Below are 18,261 nucleotides of genomic sequence, written 5' to 3'. Positions count from 1 at the left end.
GAGGAGGCGGAGTCTAAGGTCGGACCTGAATGGAGACTGGTGTGGAGCGATCTTAGACTCCGCCTCCTCCAGCAGAGCCAGCGCTGATTGGTCGAGTTCCGTACTCTGGCCAATCAGCACTGGCCAATGCATTTCTATGGGGAAAAGTTAGCTTGCGAAAATCGCAAACTGACAGGGATTTCCATGAAATAAAGTGACTTTTATGCCCCCAGACATGCTTCCCCTGCTGTCCCAGTGTCATTCCAGAGTGTTGGTATCATTTCCTGGGGTGTCATAGTGGACTTGGTGACCCTCCAGACACGAATTTGGGTTTCCCCCTTAACGAGTATATGTTCCCCATAGACTATAATGGGGTTCGAAACCCATTCGAACACTCGAACAGTGAGCGGCTGTTCGAATCGAATTTCGAACCTCGAACATTTTAGTGTTCGCTCATCTCTATTGCTGAGTAAAATTTTTCTTTTTTTTTATTTTCTGCATTCTTTATAAGTGTTTCTTATGTGTTTAGCACTCAGATAATAAATCCAATACAAAGAGGCAAATCAATACAAGGCCAAAGATGTACTAAGATCCAAACCTCAATATAAATGGTAAAACAACAGAGTGAACACGTACACAAATCAAAAGCTAAATAAAAAAATTATTCATGTGTATACCCTGTACAACCTGTAACCTACAACCGACACAGGTAGCTAATGCATTCAGTATTCACCAATCTCACCTTGTAAGTTGTACAACAGAAAACTTTCACCCTGTTTCAAATCAGTAAAGACAATTTTTAGGCAACATAATTATAGCAAATCACTGGAGATGAGCGAATAGGATCCCAGTGTATAACAAGGGGAGGTAAGAAAATAGAATAAATAATTCTATCCACCTTCTGTCACCACTCCTGGGCACCCTTGAGGGTGATTCCTTGTGATTCCAGTGATTCCTTGGAGTCCTCTACTGGCCTCCTGGGTGACATCACGTGTCTCAGAAGACCAATGAGGCCTGTTATTGGGCCTTAGGAGCTACATAGGGAACATCAATATCATGACACTTGCATTATAGTGTTGGTGCATCCCATGTGAGGCCTATGATTGGGCTTCAGTAGTGCTATCGGTGTATGACATCAGTCAGGAGGCCGGAAGAGGGAATGTTAGGTGTGGAAAGGATGACCAGGTGAGGTGAGGGAGTGTTTTTTATGTTTCTGCACCTCCACCTGTAATACGTTGGGGGTCTGAAGAGTCCCCACAGTCTGATAGTAACACTCCTAGTTTGAGATGAATAAGGTTTGTCCATGTCTACAATCAAAACTAGATATGGTAATCCATAGTTCTTTGTTTTCCAGCAATATTGGGAGCAGTGACGTTTACTAGAATTTTTTTTTTACAGTTTCTTACCAAGCCATTTTATATGTCCCATTTTCCATGATTTCCTTTATTGTAGACGACTGGTTCTCTTATTTCAGTAATTTACAGGGGCATAGATACGCCATAGATAAGCTTGTGGAAATGGTGCTTAATCTTCACTGCACCGCAGCTAATCTATAGGAAGGCTTCTCCATTCTCTATTCAGTTTACTCCTATGTAGTCACATACTGTACAGACCACCATAAACCCTTCTCCGCACATTTTGTAATTAGAACACTAGTTTTAGCTCATCGTCTTGACATCTTGCGTAATACCTGGATAAGGTTTCAGAAAACTGGGCCTTGTTTTTCACAGAAAGCTGGAAATGAATTGAACACATTAGTCCTGATTGCCCTAAAACTATCTTTAATCTTGTTCTTAGCCAGACCTTTAGCTTTCCTGGAAACGAGCTTTCCGTGTCATCACAAGATTTATTAAATGCATACAAGAATAATTGGACAGCAGGTTTTCTGTTTCATATGGGCTTACAATTCTTAATCTCTTCTTGCATTTTTCCTGCATCTCACAAACACATATCCAATGAAATTATAACTAACACTATCCTAGGCTAATAACGGAAAGGTTATATACCAAATAAAGCATGGTATAATATATCTCAGACTTTGATTTTATCAGGAAATTTTTTGTCAGTTCCCTAAAAATAATAATCCTCTATGGGGTTTTTTTTTTTTGGTTTTTTTTTTTACATGGGACATCACTTATGTTTTGGCTTTGCTTCTGATACCGAATTCCTATTGTTATTTGGCTTGCCTCTAACTTTCAGCCTTCCATCCGGTTTTGTATTGATGCTGATAAATTGATCACTTATTGATGATCCCTATCTCATTATTCATCTATTAATATCAGGGATGGACCAAACAATGTAGACTTTAGGACCCTGTCACACCAGATCATGAGACTATTTGATACTTTCTGTAACTAGACAATATAAATTTCCAGAGATATCAATATAAAAAACACCAAAAAAATAATGAGCCAACAAAGTATATATCTAGGTACATTAGTTACTTTGTCTGTGTTTTTCTGCATGCATTCGTTCACACCATATAGTGTTAATGGTCAAAATTCTGCATGCCTCTGTATCAATCACAAGGTTTCTATACAGTTAAAGTTCTATTTTTCATCTTTCATTTTAGTTTTTCATTATTTTTTGGGAGGCACATTTGTTTATTACATTATTAGGTGACCAAGCCTCCAGTTTACAAAACAAAAGACTTTTAGGTTTTTATTACTATTGATGAAGATCACACACCTAGCACCCACACCGATCAGCTATTCTCAGCATCCTTTGATGCAAGAACTATACAGCAGACAGCTCCATCCACTATGTAGTGGTGATGCTGGTGTACTGCAGATCAGCTTCCATTCAAGTGAAAATCCAGGAGTGGAGCAAAAACACATAAATATAATGGAAACATTTCTACTTTACTTTTTGAATGCACTAAAATGTGAATGAAACTGCGTTAGGGTAACATTAGTATCAGTTGTTCTTTCTTCTGGTCCATTGGAGGGCCATTCTTTATAACTGAAATTACTACATGAAGAAATCAGATTTGTAGGATTTTTTCTTCCAGCAATTTTAGATGGATCTGCACTGGACGGAAACTCAGTGGGATGTAAATCTAACCTTACTCTCAAGCAAACATCTCAAAGCGTTGCATATTATATACTATATTACCAGTGCCTTGTACATTTGAAGTTTTTTTTTTACATCATTCAATATGTGGGAAGTCCTCTGATAGTCATGATATATTCATTTCACTGGGCCTTTACAATATTTGTACTTTTTTAAAAGTATAGGTTCAGTTTTTGAATATACAACATTTTTTGTTTGCTGAGCATTTTGTAACATTCTTTAGTAACCTATTATAATTTCTATTAGCAGTGAACAGTCTCTAAACTTCTATTTGGTGACGCTGTCAAGAAGCCTTGTTAGGATTTTTCTTGCGGCGTTTGTGTCACGTGGGGCCCCGGCCTTAGATTACTCACATTATTTTCACTATAAATGGATGGAGCAAATGGGTGGTACAGGGAGCAGATTTCGGAAGGAAAAAATGCAAAAACTTAACCAAAAGGCTTGAGTTCTAGCTATGATCGTAGACAATAAATGTCAGTTTTGGTAAAAACTTTCCATCTACATATAGTAACATCTATGTTTTTTGTAGTGAGCCAAGAGAATTCATTGAAAATGGTGAAAAATGTGTTTCTTGCCACAGCGAGTGTCTACAGTTGAACAATACTGAAACCTGTACTGGACCAGTAAGTATATGCTATGCTAGTCGAGAATACATGTTATTGTTTCCCGCCACAGTATATAGCCAGTAATATAAATCTGTAATTTTATACATAATATGGATAAAACAAAGCTTACTACTACTGTGCAAAACAATCTGGGAGTGGAAGCCCCATCTATAAGAGGGAGGAGATTTTCTAGAGTCTTGGTTGGTTGTGACACCTGTTATTAAAGAGGACCTTTCATGGGTTTGGGCACAGGCAGTTCTATATACCGCTGGAGAGCAGACAGTGCCCTGAATTCAGCGCACTTTCAGGCTTTCAGGCTTTCCCGATCTGTGCCCCGGGTAAAGCGCTATCGGTCCCGGTACCGTAGCGCTTTACAGTCAGAAGGGCATTTCTGACAGTTAGCCAGGGACGCCCTTCTGCCCAGCAGCGCCTATAGCGCTATACAGTGTGAGCGGGGAGGAACGCCCCCTCCCTCTGCTCACAGTGCTCGTCCATAGACGAGTATTATCAGGAGGGGAGGGAGCGTTCCTCCCCGCTCACACTGTACAGCGCGATAGGCCCTGCTGGGCAGAAGGACGTTCCTGGCTAACTGTCAGAAACGCCCTTCTGACTGTAAAGCTCTACGGTACCGGGACCGATAGCGCTTTACCCGGGGCACAGATCGGGAAAGCCGATAGTGTGCTGAATTCAGCGCACTGTCAGCTTTCCAGCAGTATATAGAACTGCCTGTGCCCAAATCGTTGAAAGGTCCTCTTTAAAGGGATTGTATAAAAGCAGCCCAACTCATTGCAAGGGTTGTGTCTTGGATTGAAGCTCAGGCCATTTCACTTGAATGTGGCTAGGCTGTAATACCAGTCATTATGTATATTTTTATGGCCTGATGGGCTTCAAGGGCTTTTCCAGTTAAATAGAAACATACTGAAAACTGCTCAGACTGGTAATCTAAAAAAAATTATACTCACCCCCACTGTTCGCCGCCCCAGCCTAGATAAGACATGGGTGACAGTGAGTATCACTTTTTTATATTTGGTACCTCATTATGAGCTATTTTTGGCATATCTTCATTTTGCTGGAAAACCCCTTTGGTTTTGCAATAAAAAATGGAAAAAAGACTGAAGTGAAAATTTTTGCGAAGATAAACTTCCTGTCTGACTGGGTGGGATTGAAGGAGGAGGGAAGAAAAGAGACAGATACATGTTTTTGATTACTCTTTTGTTTTCTTAGCAAATATTATTTCACATCTGGCCTCAATAGGCCTGGACTAAGACGTTAGATGGAGGAGGGTTCAATAATACATTAAGCAGTTTATTTACATAGGCACCTATGTTCCTTTGCACCTTCCAGAGATTTCTCAATACATAAGTGTTAACATAATTGTTTTTACAAAAAAAAAAAAAAAAGACTTTTGGTTTAATTTTTGGGAAAGCAGATGACAAGAATTGATGTGATCTCTCTTATCATATAAAAAAAAAATATGATTCCACTAATTCAAACCATATATAGTGGCTCCCAACATTTCATCTGCAGCTCATGTGATGTAGTTATGAAGCTGTAGCCATGTCTGAGATGCTTCTGAGGAGTATATAGTAGGAGCCCCCTACATCTTAAATCTGGTGCTTTCTCCTTTTTATGAAGGATTACTGCCATGGGGATTGGTGGGAGACCCTTCTGAGACCACTGGGGCAAGTCAGAGGGCACTAGAGGGATTGTACTGTGACTACAGGGTGAAGGTGACACTGTTGTTACCACTGACAAGAGGGTGTAACTTGACTTCTAGCAGGAGGAGAAATGGCGAAGGGATGTAGAAATCACCTACAGTGACTCATGGGTAAAAGGAGTAGCCATGTTTTAATTGTTTGGACAAGGCACAGCTCTGACTACTGGGAAGCTGAGACATTCTTGTTGTCAGAGCAGGAGCTAGACCATAATGGAATGACTCTTAGGAAACTGTTATGGGGAAGGTTGCATTTTGGACATATCCAGAGGTGGAATATGCCAAATATAGTACAGTTGTGCGGTGTCTATTGGGGGGAGAGAAATGCAATTGCAAGGTAAGGGTGCATTCACACGGAGTGACGCGGTGCTGATTCTGGCACAATAACTCGTGTAAAAATGAGGGCTGAAAAAAAGACTCCCATTGACTTCAATGGGTTGCATTTTACGCACGTAAAACGTAACCCATTGAAGTCAATGGGAGTCTTTTTTTCAGCGCTCATTTTTACGCGAGTTATTGTGCCAGAATCAGCACCGCGTTACTCCATGTGAATGCACCCTAAGTCCAAGGTAACAGATCTGTTACCTTGGACTTACCTTGCAATACATAGTGAGCTGTTAAGGAGGAAGGAGGAAGGGTGCGGTGTAAAGTAAAAAGCATTCCTTGCTCATAGGTTTCCCAACGTGTAAATCCAGCACAGTGAGTGTGACTGTAAGAATGAGGGAGCGAGAGTATGATGTGAATGTGTGATAGTAAGCATGTGGGAGTGCGACAAAGTACAACTGTGTGTGACAGACTGAGCTACAAGATGTTCCACATATATGGAAATATATATATATTTATAAATAATAAATGTATTTTTCATTTCATATGAACTTCTTGTCAGGGTTTAGTAGATAGTACCATAGCACTGATAATATAACCTTGGTTAACCACAATAAGAAACATTGCATTTCTGAACACATTCATGAATCTGACGTCTGAGCGTTGGTCAGCCTTCTGCTATCTCATCCTGGAAACACACTCCCAATTGCTTTTTTGTGTTTTTTCTCAGAAGTTGATAAGACATCAGTGCTCATCAATGGGAAGTATTAAATCACGGCAGGAACTGGATAGTATTACATATTGCTTCAGATACAACACAGTCCTGAGCCTCAGCTACGGCTGAGGACAAACATCTGGACTAATACGAAGCACCAGATGTTTGAAGCATTATCTGGATCTCAGTGTGTCAGATCACGGCCTGCACTATTAACCACTTCAGGGTCTCACTTTCTGATAGGATTTAGAATTTCCTATTTTGCTAATGGTATAAAACTCTCTAATATTATTCTCTATTAGATTTATAATAACAGTTTATCCTGAAAAACATTTCTAGTAACAAAAAAGCAATTTATAGAAAGTGTACCTATTGTTATAAAAAATCTATGTACATCAGATGTAGTGGTGACAGTTTTGTTATGTCTAACCTCAATATTTTGGATCTTCTATTTTCATATGCAACAGAATTGTGAAGTCTAGTTTTATAAATCAGCCAAAAGCAAATAAAAAAATATTCTAATAACTAATAGCAAATAGCACATACAATAATATTAGAAACATATCATTTTAATGCGCCACCATCATGACAGATTGGCTGCAGATAAGTGCATCTAATTAGGAAGCATCATCATCATCATCATCATATGTTCTTGAGATAGCGATAGCAAGACATCATTGAATGCAGTAACTGGCGCAGTGATCCTAATATAGCAAAAGTGAACATCATGAGCCCAATTACCTGCTTGTCCTGCAAGATGAAACCTCTCACAAGTGCAGGGTGAAAGGCTGTGGGCAATGCTGCCACCTGCTGGCTGTACTTGTAGAATATCTACTATATAATAAGTACGTGCCCAAGGACCTAAAACAAGGTTTGGGAGCATTGATAAAATAAAATTTAAAAAACTACCTGCCTACAAGAATCCGGTCGTATATGACAGGACCTACCAGTCTAACAACCCTAATCTTAATATTTTTTTAATGTAAAAACTGCGCTGAATGGGTAATCCAAGCCATACCTTCCAAGGATAGCATAGCATAGAATTTCTGGTATATTAAGCTCCATATTCAACCCCACCCACTTCTACTTTGGCACTACCCATTCCAGTTCATGTCCCTTCATGCCCCCAAACAGTATAAAATGGTAAAATGTTGCCCTTATTATAATATCCCCTAATGCTACAATGTTTCCCTGATTATGCCTTACATTATAGTGTCCCCCTGATCTTATAATGCCCCCATGGTATAATATCCCCCTCCTGGTGCTCTGCTCACACAGTAAAATGCATCAAACTACAACTAATACTCTCCTAGTCCAGTTCCCCTGTAGACCACCCCTGACTCAGCTGCCAGTGACCAGGGAGCATCAGGTGCAATGTAAGAGACATCACTACGCAACTTACTATCGCTCATACTGCTCCCAAAAATCTGGGCGCAAGAGGCATGGACTGAATAGTGAACCAGGAATCAGACATCTCCATGCTTCACCATTTTATTTAATTCATCTCCTCCCGTTGAAGTTGGGTCAAAACTCCTGTGACAGCGGGACAGCACCCAGAATCCAGGACTATCCCACTGAATCTGTAACAGTTGGGAGGCATGTCAAAGCTATGCTATGTACTTTGACCAATGATAATCCCCCTTTTCTTTTAAAGAATGAGGCAGACACCCCCTCCCCTCTAACATGTAGGCTATGGGACAGATGCAGCAGTTTTTCCCACCTTCCTGTCTATTATCTTCAGTTTTATACTATATTGATTTGTTACTAAGGCAGGTAAAGCTTGACTACAGGCTAGTTATACTCATTGGGGCCTTCTATGGTACCTCGTGAAACCCTAATAGAATAAGCAAAATCAAGCTATTCTGTTAAGCAACAGACACAGCGTCAGATCTCCACATTCTTGAGACACTTGCTGCGTCCACCCCTCTTTCACTTCTGAGACGTGTAATGCTGATCTTTCATATAGAAGGAAACTTGGAGCCTTTTAGTACTTTTTTAACAATAGTTGTCAGTATTAAATCCTTATGTTTTTTTTAGGGAGCAAATGAGTGCAAAAAATGCGCTCACTACATTGATGACGAACACTGTGTGAAAAGCTGCTTGCCTGCCTATTATGGTGACAGTAACATCTTATATCCAAAATATCCCGATGAAGCTGGAGTTTGTCAGTTCTGTAGCTTAGAATGTAAGACAGGGTAAGTATAAACAGAACATCCTCTGCCTGCTCTGAGAAGCACAACTGTTCATTATGGAACATTTTTATTATATCTGTCAAAATTTTCCTTAAGCAGGTCCAATGGTTCGTGTATGTTATTGTGTGTAATGTTATTATCAGTATTAGCATCTGCTATATAATTTTCTTCTTTAAGCACATTAAAGGGGTTATCCACTCTCTAATACTGTTGGTCTATCCTCACAATACCCCCACAGATCAGCTGCTCGTGGACAGTATAGCTCCTGGTAAGGTTTAGATGCTGAGATCACACTACTTACTTACTGTATAATGTGTAGCGACATGTTTAGGTACTGCAGTCCCATAGCATTCAATCGGGTAGCACTGCAGTAACTAAAGCTGCTGATATACATCATACTGCAGACAAGCAGCACGGGTCCCATCATGTAAACATTATTGCTGTCTTAGAACAGCTGATCTGCCTAGGTCCCAGGTATCAGACCCATGCAGATATTATATTGATATTGATTAATAACCCATTTAAATATGTACACATTCACAGCAAACTTTGTCACTGCCCTAATACAGCTTTTTATTTTTTTAACATTACTGTCTATGCCTATAGTCTGTTATAGTGGCGTAACTAGGAATGGCGGGGCCCCGTGGCAAACTTTTGACATGGGCCTCAATTCCCGACCGACACCGACGACCTCGACCGACCCCCTCCTACGCATTCCTGCGCTCTCTATTATGTCCCTTAGTGGCCCCTGCACACAGTATTATGTCCCTCAGTGGCCCCTGCACACAGTATTATGCCCCATAGTGGCCCCAGTACACACTATTATGTCCCTTAATGGCCCTTGCACACAGTATTATGTCCCTTAGTGGCCCCTGCACACAGTATTATGTCCCATAGTGGCCCCAGTACACACTATTATGTCCCTTAGTGGCCCCTGCACACAGTATTATGTCCCTCAGTGGCCCCTGCACACAGTATTATGCCCCATAGTGGCCCCAGTACACACTATTATGTCCCTTAGTGGCCCCTGCACACAGTATTATGTCCCTTAGTGGCCCCTGCACACGGTATTATGTCCCTTAGTGGCCCCTGCACACACTGTTATGTCCCATAGTGGCCCCTGCACACAGTATTATGTCCCTTAGTGGCCCCTGCACACGGTATTATGTCCCTTAGTGGCCCCTGCACACACTATTATGTCCCTTAGTGGCCCCTGCACACAGTATTATGTCCCTTAGTGGCCCCTGCACACAGTATTATGTCCCTTAGTGTCCCCTGCACACAGTATTAGGTCCCTTAGTGGCCCCTGCACACACTATTATGTCCCTCAGTGGCCCCTGCACACAGTATTATGTCCCTGGAGCTGGAGTAACTTCAGCCGGTAACGGCCTATTAAAAAAAAAAAAACGCAGCGCTAGCGGCTGTCATCGGGCACCCTAATGTCCCGGACCCTGTGGCAGCTGCCTCTGCTGCTATGGCGGTAGTTACGCCCCTGGTCTGTTACAACATCCATTATTTCTGTCCATTTTTTTCTGCACGTTCTCAGAGAGCAGAACAAAAAATGGATTATAATAATAATGTATATTAACGGACAGCAACTGATGTTAATTTATATATAGCGGATCTATTAAATGCATCAGATTTTTGCAAATCGCAGCATGTCATTTATACCTATGGAAATGCTGGCTTTTCCCTTATAGGTATAATAGGGAAAGAAAGTCCACAGAGGAAGACTCTTCAAACTTTCTGTGAAAACAGCTTTTTGACTGCGGCTTGCTGCATGTGGGACCTTAGCCCCATTCTACATTCAATGAGACATCGTAGCAAGATGCTGAAGAAAATAAGAGCCCACGTTGATCTTGGGTTCGAGATAGTCGTGTTGGAAAGACAGAGGCCAGAAAGTAGAGACAAATTTGAGATGGAAATCCATTTCCAATGTGTGAATGGCCCCATACATGGCTGATCTCTAGGCAAACTGAATGGCATCCCCTTTAACCAGTACCCTGCTTTCCCAGAAACAGATATAAGTAAGAAATGGCCAAACAGATTTTTTACTGCCTGGCAGAACTCAAGGATTTCTATTTACTGGATATTCTTTTTTATTATAACTGGAAATGATAATAGAAACTTATAAACAGAGCTAGCTTTATTCTTTATTATACTTCTAAACTATGTTTTATGTGGCAATTGTTAAAATATGACACAAAACCGGTTTGCAATGATGACATAGCTATATGAAGCAAGACATAGCTATAGGAAGTCCTGAGGCTCAATAGACACAAATGACATTTCTGATATGGACTTTTACTATTTCAATAGCTTTGCCATGTTGGTAAGTCAGTGGATTCTTACCACTCTACTTCTATCGATGTGTGCTGCCATCTACTGACTCTTTCACATAATACCGTTACACTCTGTTGGTAATGCTAGAATACGAATCTTCACATAAAATGGATAATTGTCCACAATTTCTTGTCTTCAAGTCAAACATACCTTAGAGGCAGTCAAGACAGTTACTATGGGGCCCAGTAAAAGGCGTGATACAACTCATTTTCATTTGGGAGGGGACATATGGTCGTGAAACAGTCCACTGCCTTCCTACAATGTCCATGCATTCTTAACAGATGCGAGGAAGATAAAAATAGGAGTTAATACAGATCATTTCTTGAAAAGTGTAAATTGCATAGCAGTAGAGCTCAGGGCAATTCTGTCCAAATGTAAAAGTGTGGGATGATACGAAACAGCACCAACATAGCCCACATCGTAGCTTTTTACAATTAACACCCTGTTTGGCTTGGTGGTGGAAAAAAATATTTTGTACCAGCTGAAGTTACTTTGCTATGTTTCTTATATGCCAGCTTCAGTTTTTAGAATATGACACTTAATAGGGCCCTCCTTGTCCTTTCCCTTGTACCCTCCAGTACTGGACGCTATTCCGGTCTGAATTATACTAGCAAAACTCTGAAATGTATGGATGTAAAATGTAACTTTGGTAACCTTTAGTTGTTTGTAAAATATTTGTTTTTTACTTATTTTGACAGGTGCACAGGTCCTGGCATTGAAGGCTGTAAACCCCCTGGGTAAGACTTTTGAGTTATTGTTTCAGGCTCCATATCTCACCTTCCTGTAAACCATCAGGCTGCAGGCAGCCATATCTACTTGTATAAGGACTCATGATGTTTGGGGGAATTGTAAAGAACCCATGTGAGTTAACTCCTGGCAAGAGTACAAATTACATTTTTTATAATAGGGTCTGCCAGGTTTCCGCCCAAAAAATGTAGAGAGAGATGTGGAAACGTTTCTCTCCACATTTGTCGAGCGGATTAGGAGACGGAGTGTAGATGTGACCCCAGCCTTAACTGTATTGGGTTCAGTATTAAATTCAAGGTAAATTCAAGGTTAGAATTTTCAGTTCCCTTTGTAATCTTCACTGTAATGATTTCCAGAAGAACTACTTCTACTGAGATTACTACGACAACAGATTCATTGTAAAACATCGGTGACAATTGATAATTTTCTAACACAATATTTTCTTAATTTTAGATCCAAAGTGGCGTACATTGCTGCCGGTGTTGTTGGAGGCATCCTTGCAGCTGTTGTATTAGGACTGGTGGCATTTTTCTTTATTCGAAGAAACCGCATCAACAGAAAACGAACTCTTCGTAGGTTACTGCAAGAAAGAGAGGTGCGGACATCACTGATTCTATGAAAATGCAATGTGTACCAAAATACAAACATAACCAATAAAAAACAATATATATAAAATATATTAAAAAGAAATATGTAAGGCCAGGGACAGACTGAGAAAAATCTACAGTTGGTTAGGTGCAGTAGAATTGCCAGGAGCTAGCTTGTGGACATGAACAATGACAGTGGAGTGGAAGAGAATTAAACAAATGTTATCCACATACTGCATACAAAACCCACAGTATAAAGTGTTATGAACCTGCAGCATGTCAGTTTTTACAGCAGGTTCTGCCCCTGCAATGTAAAGGTTGAAATCATAGGCAAATGCCCTCAAATTGCCGCTAAGAGTCACAGTTAAAACCGTCCGATTTCAAAGTTGTGTGGCCCCTCGAATTAAAAAATGCCCCCAGGGCCGTTCTCCACTGGCTCAGTACCTTTATGCTGCCGGCCAGATCCTGCGTGGCGAGATCGCAGGACATGACCTGTTCCTATGATAGTCAGGAGCCTTATGGTCAAAGACCAGTCTTAATAGTAACATGGCGAAAGTCCCATAGGCTGCAATACAGATATATTACAGTCTATGGGACGTGCAATCAAAAGATTGCATGTTCAAACACCCTAGAGGGAAGGCTAATAAAATAGTAAAAAAAAAAGTTAGTAAGTAGCAAAAAATAAATAAATTTAAAAAAAAAACTAAAAGTTCAACTCACCCCTTTCCTTAAAATACATATAAAACTAAAATTTACTGTGAAACACATACACACTAGGTATCCCTGTGTCCAAAAACGCCCAGTCTACAATCTATAAAAATAAGGGAAAAAAACATCAATAAATCAGATAAAAATTTGAAGAAAAAATGATGAAAACAATAGATATTCCCCAAAATGATATAACTAAAAAGCACATCTACGTTATGCATCCCCATACATGGAAATATAAAAAAAGTTACTGTGTCAGAATAGGGTGACTAAGAAAAAATATATTTTTGCAAGGTTTTGGATTTTTGTTAAGGGGTTAAAATGCAAATAAATTAGTTCTGGGTTTGGGAGGTGGGGAGTCAAGAATGAAAATCGAAAAATGCCTCTGGCTCGAAGGGATTAATATTGTAACTTTGTTTATCCACATTATGTCTGACTCCAGACCTAAATTCCTAAAATGTCCTAAAATGCAAGATTTTCTGAGAATAATAGATGACGTATTCCACTGGTGTGACTATATATATTTAGTCTGGTAAGAAATGGTAAATTGTATTATAATACAGAGTTTCATTGCAGCTAGTGGAACCTATCACACCCAGTGGTGAAGCTCCAAACCAAGCCCTTCTTCGAATCTTGAAAGAAACTGAATTCAAGAAGATAAAGGTCCTTGGGTCAGGCGCATTTGGTACTGTATACCAGGTATGGAGTACAGGAAAGATCATTTTAAGCCAACATTCATAAAATAATGTGTTAAATGTGTATATTTACTCATACTTGTATAGTCATTAAATAAGAAGTTTCCTTAAAAGGGTTGTCCTAATTATACAAATCCTAAAAAATTAACAATATTCGCCATTGTGTAATAAAACAATTGTGATATTTACTTACATAGTATGGCGCCACCTGGCACAAAATGTATAGCGATATGCATGTCCACCTCGTGACCAGTGTGCTGGTGGATAGACATGCTCAGTCTTTATCTTGATAGCCAAGTCTCTGCATAGATATTGTCTGTTCACTGTACATGTAAACTCAGAGTAGGGGAGTATAACCTACCCAAAATGGGACGTATTAAAATATAGCCTTTATTGGTTCAATTAAAATACCCAAAGGAACAAACAAACAAAAATTTCCCCATTAAAAAAGAAAGGAAAGGAGAATGGACAGCAACAAACAGAATCTTTTTAGTAACCATTGGCTGAATGGCAATTACTTATTGGTCAGCATTTATGAGTCTTGGATGAAGTTACCTGCAAATATTCGGGACAGAGGAAATACACATTAAAATAATTCAACAGTATTTCTCATTTTCCAACATGAAAAAATGGTAGTCAACCGAGGAGTAGCTTGAAGCTCATGGGCCACTATGCAAAATTTGTGCCTAGGCCCCCACTTACCATATTCTGCCTATAACATGTAAGCCCAGAATCCGGGGCCCAACTGCTACCTCATAGCTTCCCCTAATTTTTACAATCTTATTAATACTTGTACCAGTTTTGCAATAGAAGTCTCCAATGTTTTAGTACACAATTGTCCTAGTACATCTCTGTTCAATCATCAACAATCTTCAGAAGGGACTTGATGTTGAACATTAAAATGAAGGAATACCTATAATTAATAAGGTATCAATATATTAAAGCTTCATAGTTGTCCATTTTTCACTAATCGATTTCCTCTGTCTTATCAGGGTCTCTGGATCCCAGAAGGTGAGGGCATCAAAATTCCTGTTGCTATAAAAGAGTTACGGGAGGCCACATCCCCTAAAGCCAACAAGGAAATTTTAGATGTGAGTATCAATTTGCCAATGTATTTGGTCATCCTTCAAATGTAAGATTTTGGGCCAAATTTTAATTTTGCTCAGTCTCCATGAGGTTGTATTAAATTTTGTCCATGACATTCAACACTAAGTCGCCAGGATCGTTGGTGGTATGGAAATGTGTTACATTAAAAATCCTTCCAAATAGCAGCACATTAAAATGTAACTCAAGAAAGAATCTGGTTTGGTGACAAATGAAACAACTTTTATTTCCCATCTTGTAGCTCTTGGTAACCACAGTTCCCATAGGCTGCTTTTTTTTTTTTTTTTTTACATAAGGCAATTTATAGCAGATTGTGACCAAATACCAGGCATAGTTTTATTAGATCACAATGTACCTTCATCATCTCCAAGGTAAACAATTGGAAACAAAACTTAGTTTGTTCTAGTTTCTGGAAATCTGAAAAGGCTGAAGAAGTTGCAAACGTTATGTTTTAAGTGGAAGGCTTGATGGCATCACTCCATGTAATATGTAACCATGCCACATAGTTCTATGGAGAAAGAAAGCTCCTTTGTTTAGTCTTGGGCTGCAAATCGCTGCATTAGTAATATTGCATGTATTTTTATGCTATTGTTGAAGCTAAAATTACATATGTGTTTATCTAATAAGTTCTAATGTTAGTACAACCCTCTTCTACTATCACATATGGACATCACAGAGGAAGACTCGTAGTGCACTTTACTGATCTCCCACCATTGCTGTTTTGATGGTGCCCGCTTCACTCCACCTGTTCCCATCCCACAGCTGGAAATAGTTGACAATACCTGCCAAGTAAATCACTGTGGGTCATTGCAGCTCACTGACACCAATATTTTTATGACTGCAAAACCATTTGGAAACCCCTTTACCAACTAGGTGTTACCATTTTCTTGTTAATAGGATATGACTTTACACACTCTGATACTGTTCACTTAGCGCTTAGGGGGAGTTCACACTTACGCCCCAGTGCGCTCTGTGTCATTCTACCAGGTTTCCGTCCTAAGCCCCATTGAATCTGGACAGGGGACGGCTTCCCAGTGGTCAGTTTTAAAACCCATTCACTTGAATGGGTTTTAAAAGCAAACTGTCGGTGTCCGTATGTAGCCTTTCCGTGGGGAAACCACTTTTTTTTGGCCAGACACAAAATCGGACATGCAGGACTTTGTATCCGGCCAATAAAAATTGTTTCCTCGCAGAGAATCTAGATACGGACACTTATGGTTTGCTTTTAAAACCCATTCAAGTGGATGGGTTTTAAAACTGACCACAGAGCGCACAGGGGGGCAAGTTTGAACACCCCTCATAGTGTCAAAAATTCAGAGTCCCAGCATTGTTATTCAATGTTATTCAGTAGGGAATAGAGGTATTTACTGGTTACAGGATCCTTCGTCTCTATGCCTTAAGTTATCCATATGAAGATCCCACCATCAGTATTAACTGAATTGCACAAACAGTGGGAAGTTTAGTTGGTAAAAAAATATTGTAAATCTGTGAAAATTGGATTATGATTAGATGGCTTTGGCTGACCATGGCAAACAAAGATATTTTTTCATCCAGTCTCAGGCTGAAAATATCTAATACAGCAATACAACAAAAGTCTGCCTTTGGCGTTCACAAACGGATGTTCAATGTATTTTCATGGCCACTATATGGACTGAAAGTCTGATGTGTACAAAAAGCATTATTTAGATAGCCCATTGATTTCAAAGAACACCGAAATGTTACAATCCTTGACTTTCACTACTCCTTAGGATATTTTTCTTTAAACATGTCGAGTCTTAATATACTTCCCTCCCAACTACTGTTATTTTCTGGAGAATCTACCATAACATTTCCTGTATTTACTAAGAGCTCAGAACTGACACATAGTTGGAACACCTGCCAATAACCTAAAGCTGTCTTCCCTGTTTTTAAGAGAACAGAACAAAATGTGAATGGCATTTGTTCTTGTCATGTGTGCCAGAAACCTGCACGCTTCAGGGTAGACAAAATGTGGTATTCCCATGGGTGAGAGGCCACCAAAGTAATCCACGGGGGAATCAAGGTGAACTACAAAGCAACTCTTGCTAGACGTGTATATTGTCCTACCTTTACAGGTTATACTATAACATTTGGTATAGTTCACTCTTCAGGGACCTTAACTATATATCAGAATCGAATTGCTACAAAGGGGGTCTCAATTTGATAAATGGCATTTAGCAGGTGGGGGGGGGGAGCGTCTAAGCAATTTGACACTGCTCTGTCAGTGCTAACAGTGTAAGGACATATCCCTTTGACAGGAAAAATGGTGACACCCAACGGTATCAGGGTTTTATGAATAAATGCTCCGGACTAATTATTTTATGGAATACATTAGGAAAGGTGATGTAGTACGTATTACATCAGATTCACCTGAACTGACAGTCAGATTCAATTCAGTACAAATAAGTTTGGTGTGAATTTGCTCAGATTGCTTTGAAAAGTCATCCGATTGACATTTTCGACATGAATGGCACTTGACCAGAAAAGTCTAGTAGTACTTCTCAATCATTGACCTACTTTTAGTGACCAAGAATAACCAATCTAAACTAGCCAATGACAGCTTACAACGTTCATGGGCTGGCTTAGATCATGTGGCCCAGTAGTGACCTTCTTTCAATGTCTGAGAATAATGCCACCATATGGGTCAGTTCATCCGAAAGTAATCCCAAAAGGTTCCAATTCAATAGAATCTAAAAATTTTGGGAAAGTCATACCAAACTCGATGTGTGCCAAAACGATTCACTTATCTCTATCAATTATCATTAAATTTGAACACTTCCTCTAATAGGGTTAAAGGTAAAAACCCAATGGCTGATCTGACTGGTTGCTATAGGAAATACCAGTATTTTACCCAAGTTGTACTAAATTGTTCTAAGTGTCATTGTTATCAGCATTGTTATCAACTTTGTAACCGCTCAGAACTAAGAGATTTTTAATTTGTCAGCTTGGAAATTTGCCCTGAATGTCTGTTTGCAAAAGCTCAGATGTAACCTGTAATCGTCTAGCAATTTTGGAGTGTTTTAGGCAGGTTTTATATGACATAACATGTATTTTCCAGCATTTATATCCCCTAGACTCTTACAATACATCTTACAACAGCAGAACTGGAAGGAAACATTGTGCTAGCATGTTTTTGCCAGCTTATGTTGGCTCCAAAATTAGTCCCTTAATGCCTGGGTTAGAGCCACAGGAATTAGATTTTATTGGGACAGGAAAGCTTTTTCTATTTGTATGATAACAGGTTTATGGAAGACTTAAGATAAATAGGCAAATGCCCACCATGAGATTTTTGTACTTTATAGAGAAAGTAACTGGGATATTAGTTATTGTAGCTCATAGAGCTACTATACAATAGAAGAAAATGTGCCATAAGGAAATGATCTATAACAACTCAAGATTTTTAAGTTACTCATTCTATTAGTCATCTCATTATCATCACAGACAGGACTGCAATAATA

General features: G+C 39.5%; 1 protein-coding gene across 1 annotated transcript in view; it reads left to right on the top strand.

The window, feature by feature from the left end:
- EGFR (epidermal growth factor receptor) overlaps window positions 1-18,261 on the top strand; it is a 143,163-nt gene that overhangs the window by 114,225 nt on the left and 10,677 nt on the right. The window contains exons 14-19 of the mRNA XM_075271233.1: window positions 3,581-3,674; window positions 8,447-8,604; window positions 11,643-11,681; window positions 12,145-12,286; window positions 13,563-13,685; window positions 14,674-14,772. Of these exons, the coding sequence (XP_075127334.1) occupies window positions 3,581-3,674; window positions 8,447-8,604; window positions 11,643-11,681; window positions 12,145-12,286; window positions 13,563-13,685; window positions 14,674-14,772 (655 nt within the window). The remainder of the gene's footprint in view (window positions 1-3,580; window positions 3,675-8,446; window positions 8,605-11,642; window positions 11,682-12,144; window positions 12,287-13,562; window positions 13,686-14,673; window positions 14,773-18,261) is intronic.

This window comes from Leptodactylus fuscus, chromosome 4, assembly GCF_031893055.1.
Source record: "Leptodactylus fuscus isolate aLepFus1 chromosome 4, aLepFus1.hap2, whole genome shotgun sequence".
Taxonomy (NCBI): Eukaryota; Metazoa; Chordata; class Amphibia; order Anura; family Leptodactylidae; genus Leptodactylus; species Leptodactylus fuscus.
This window is presented reverse-complemented; position numbering and strand designations above follow the sequence as displayed.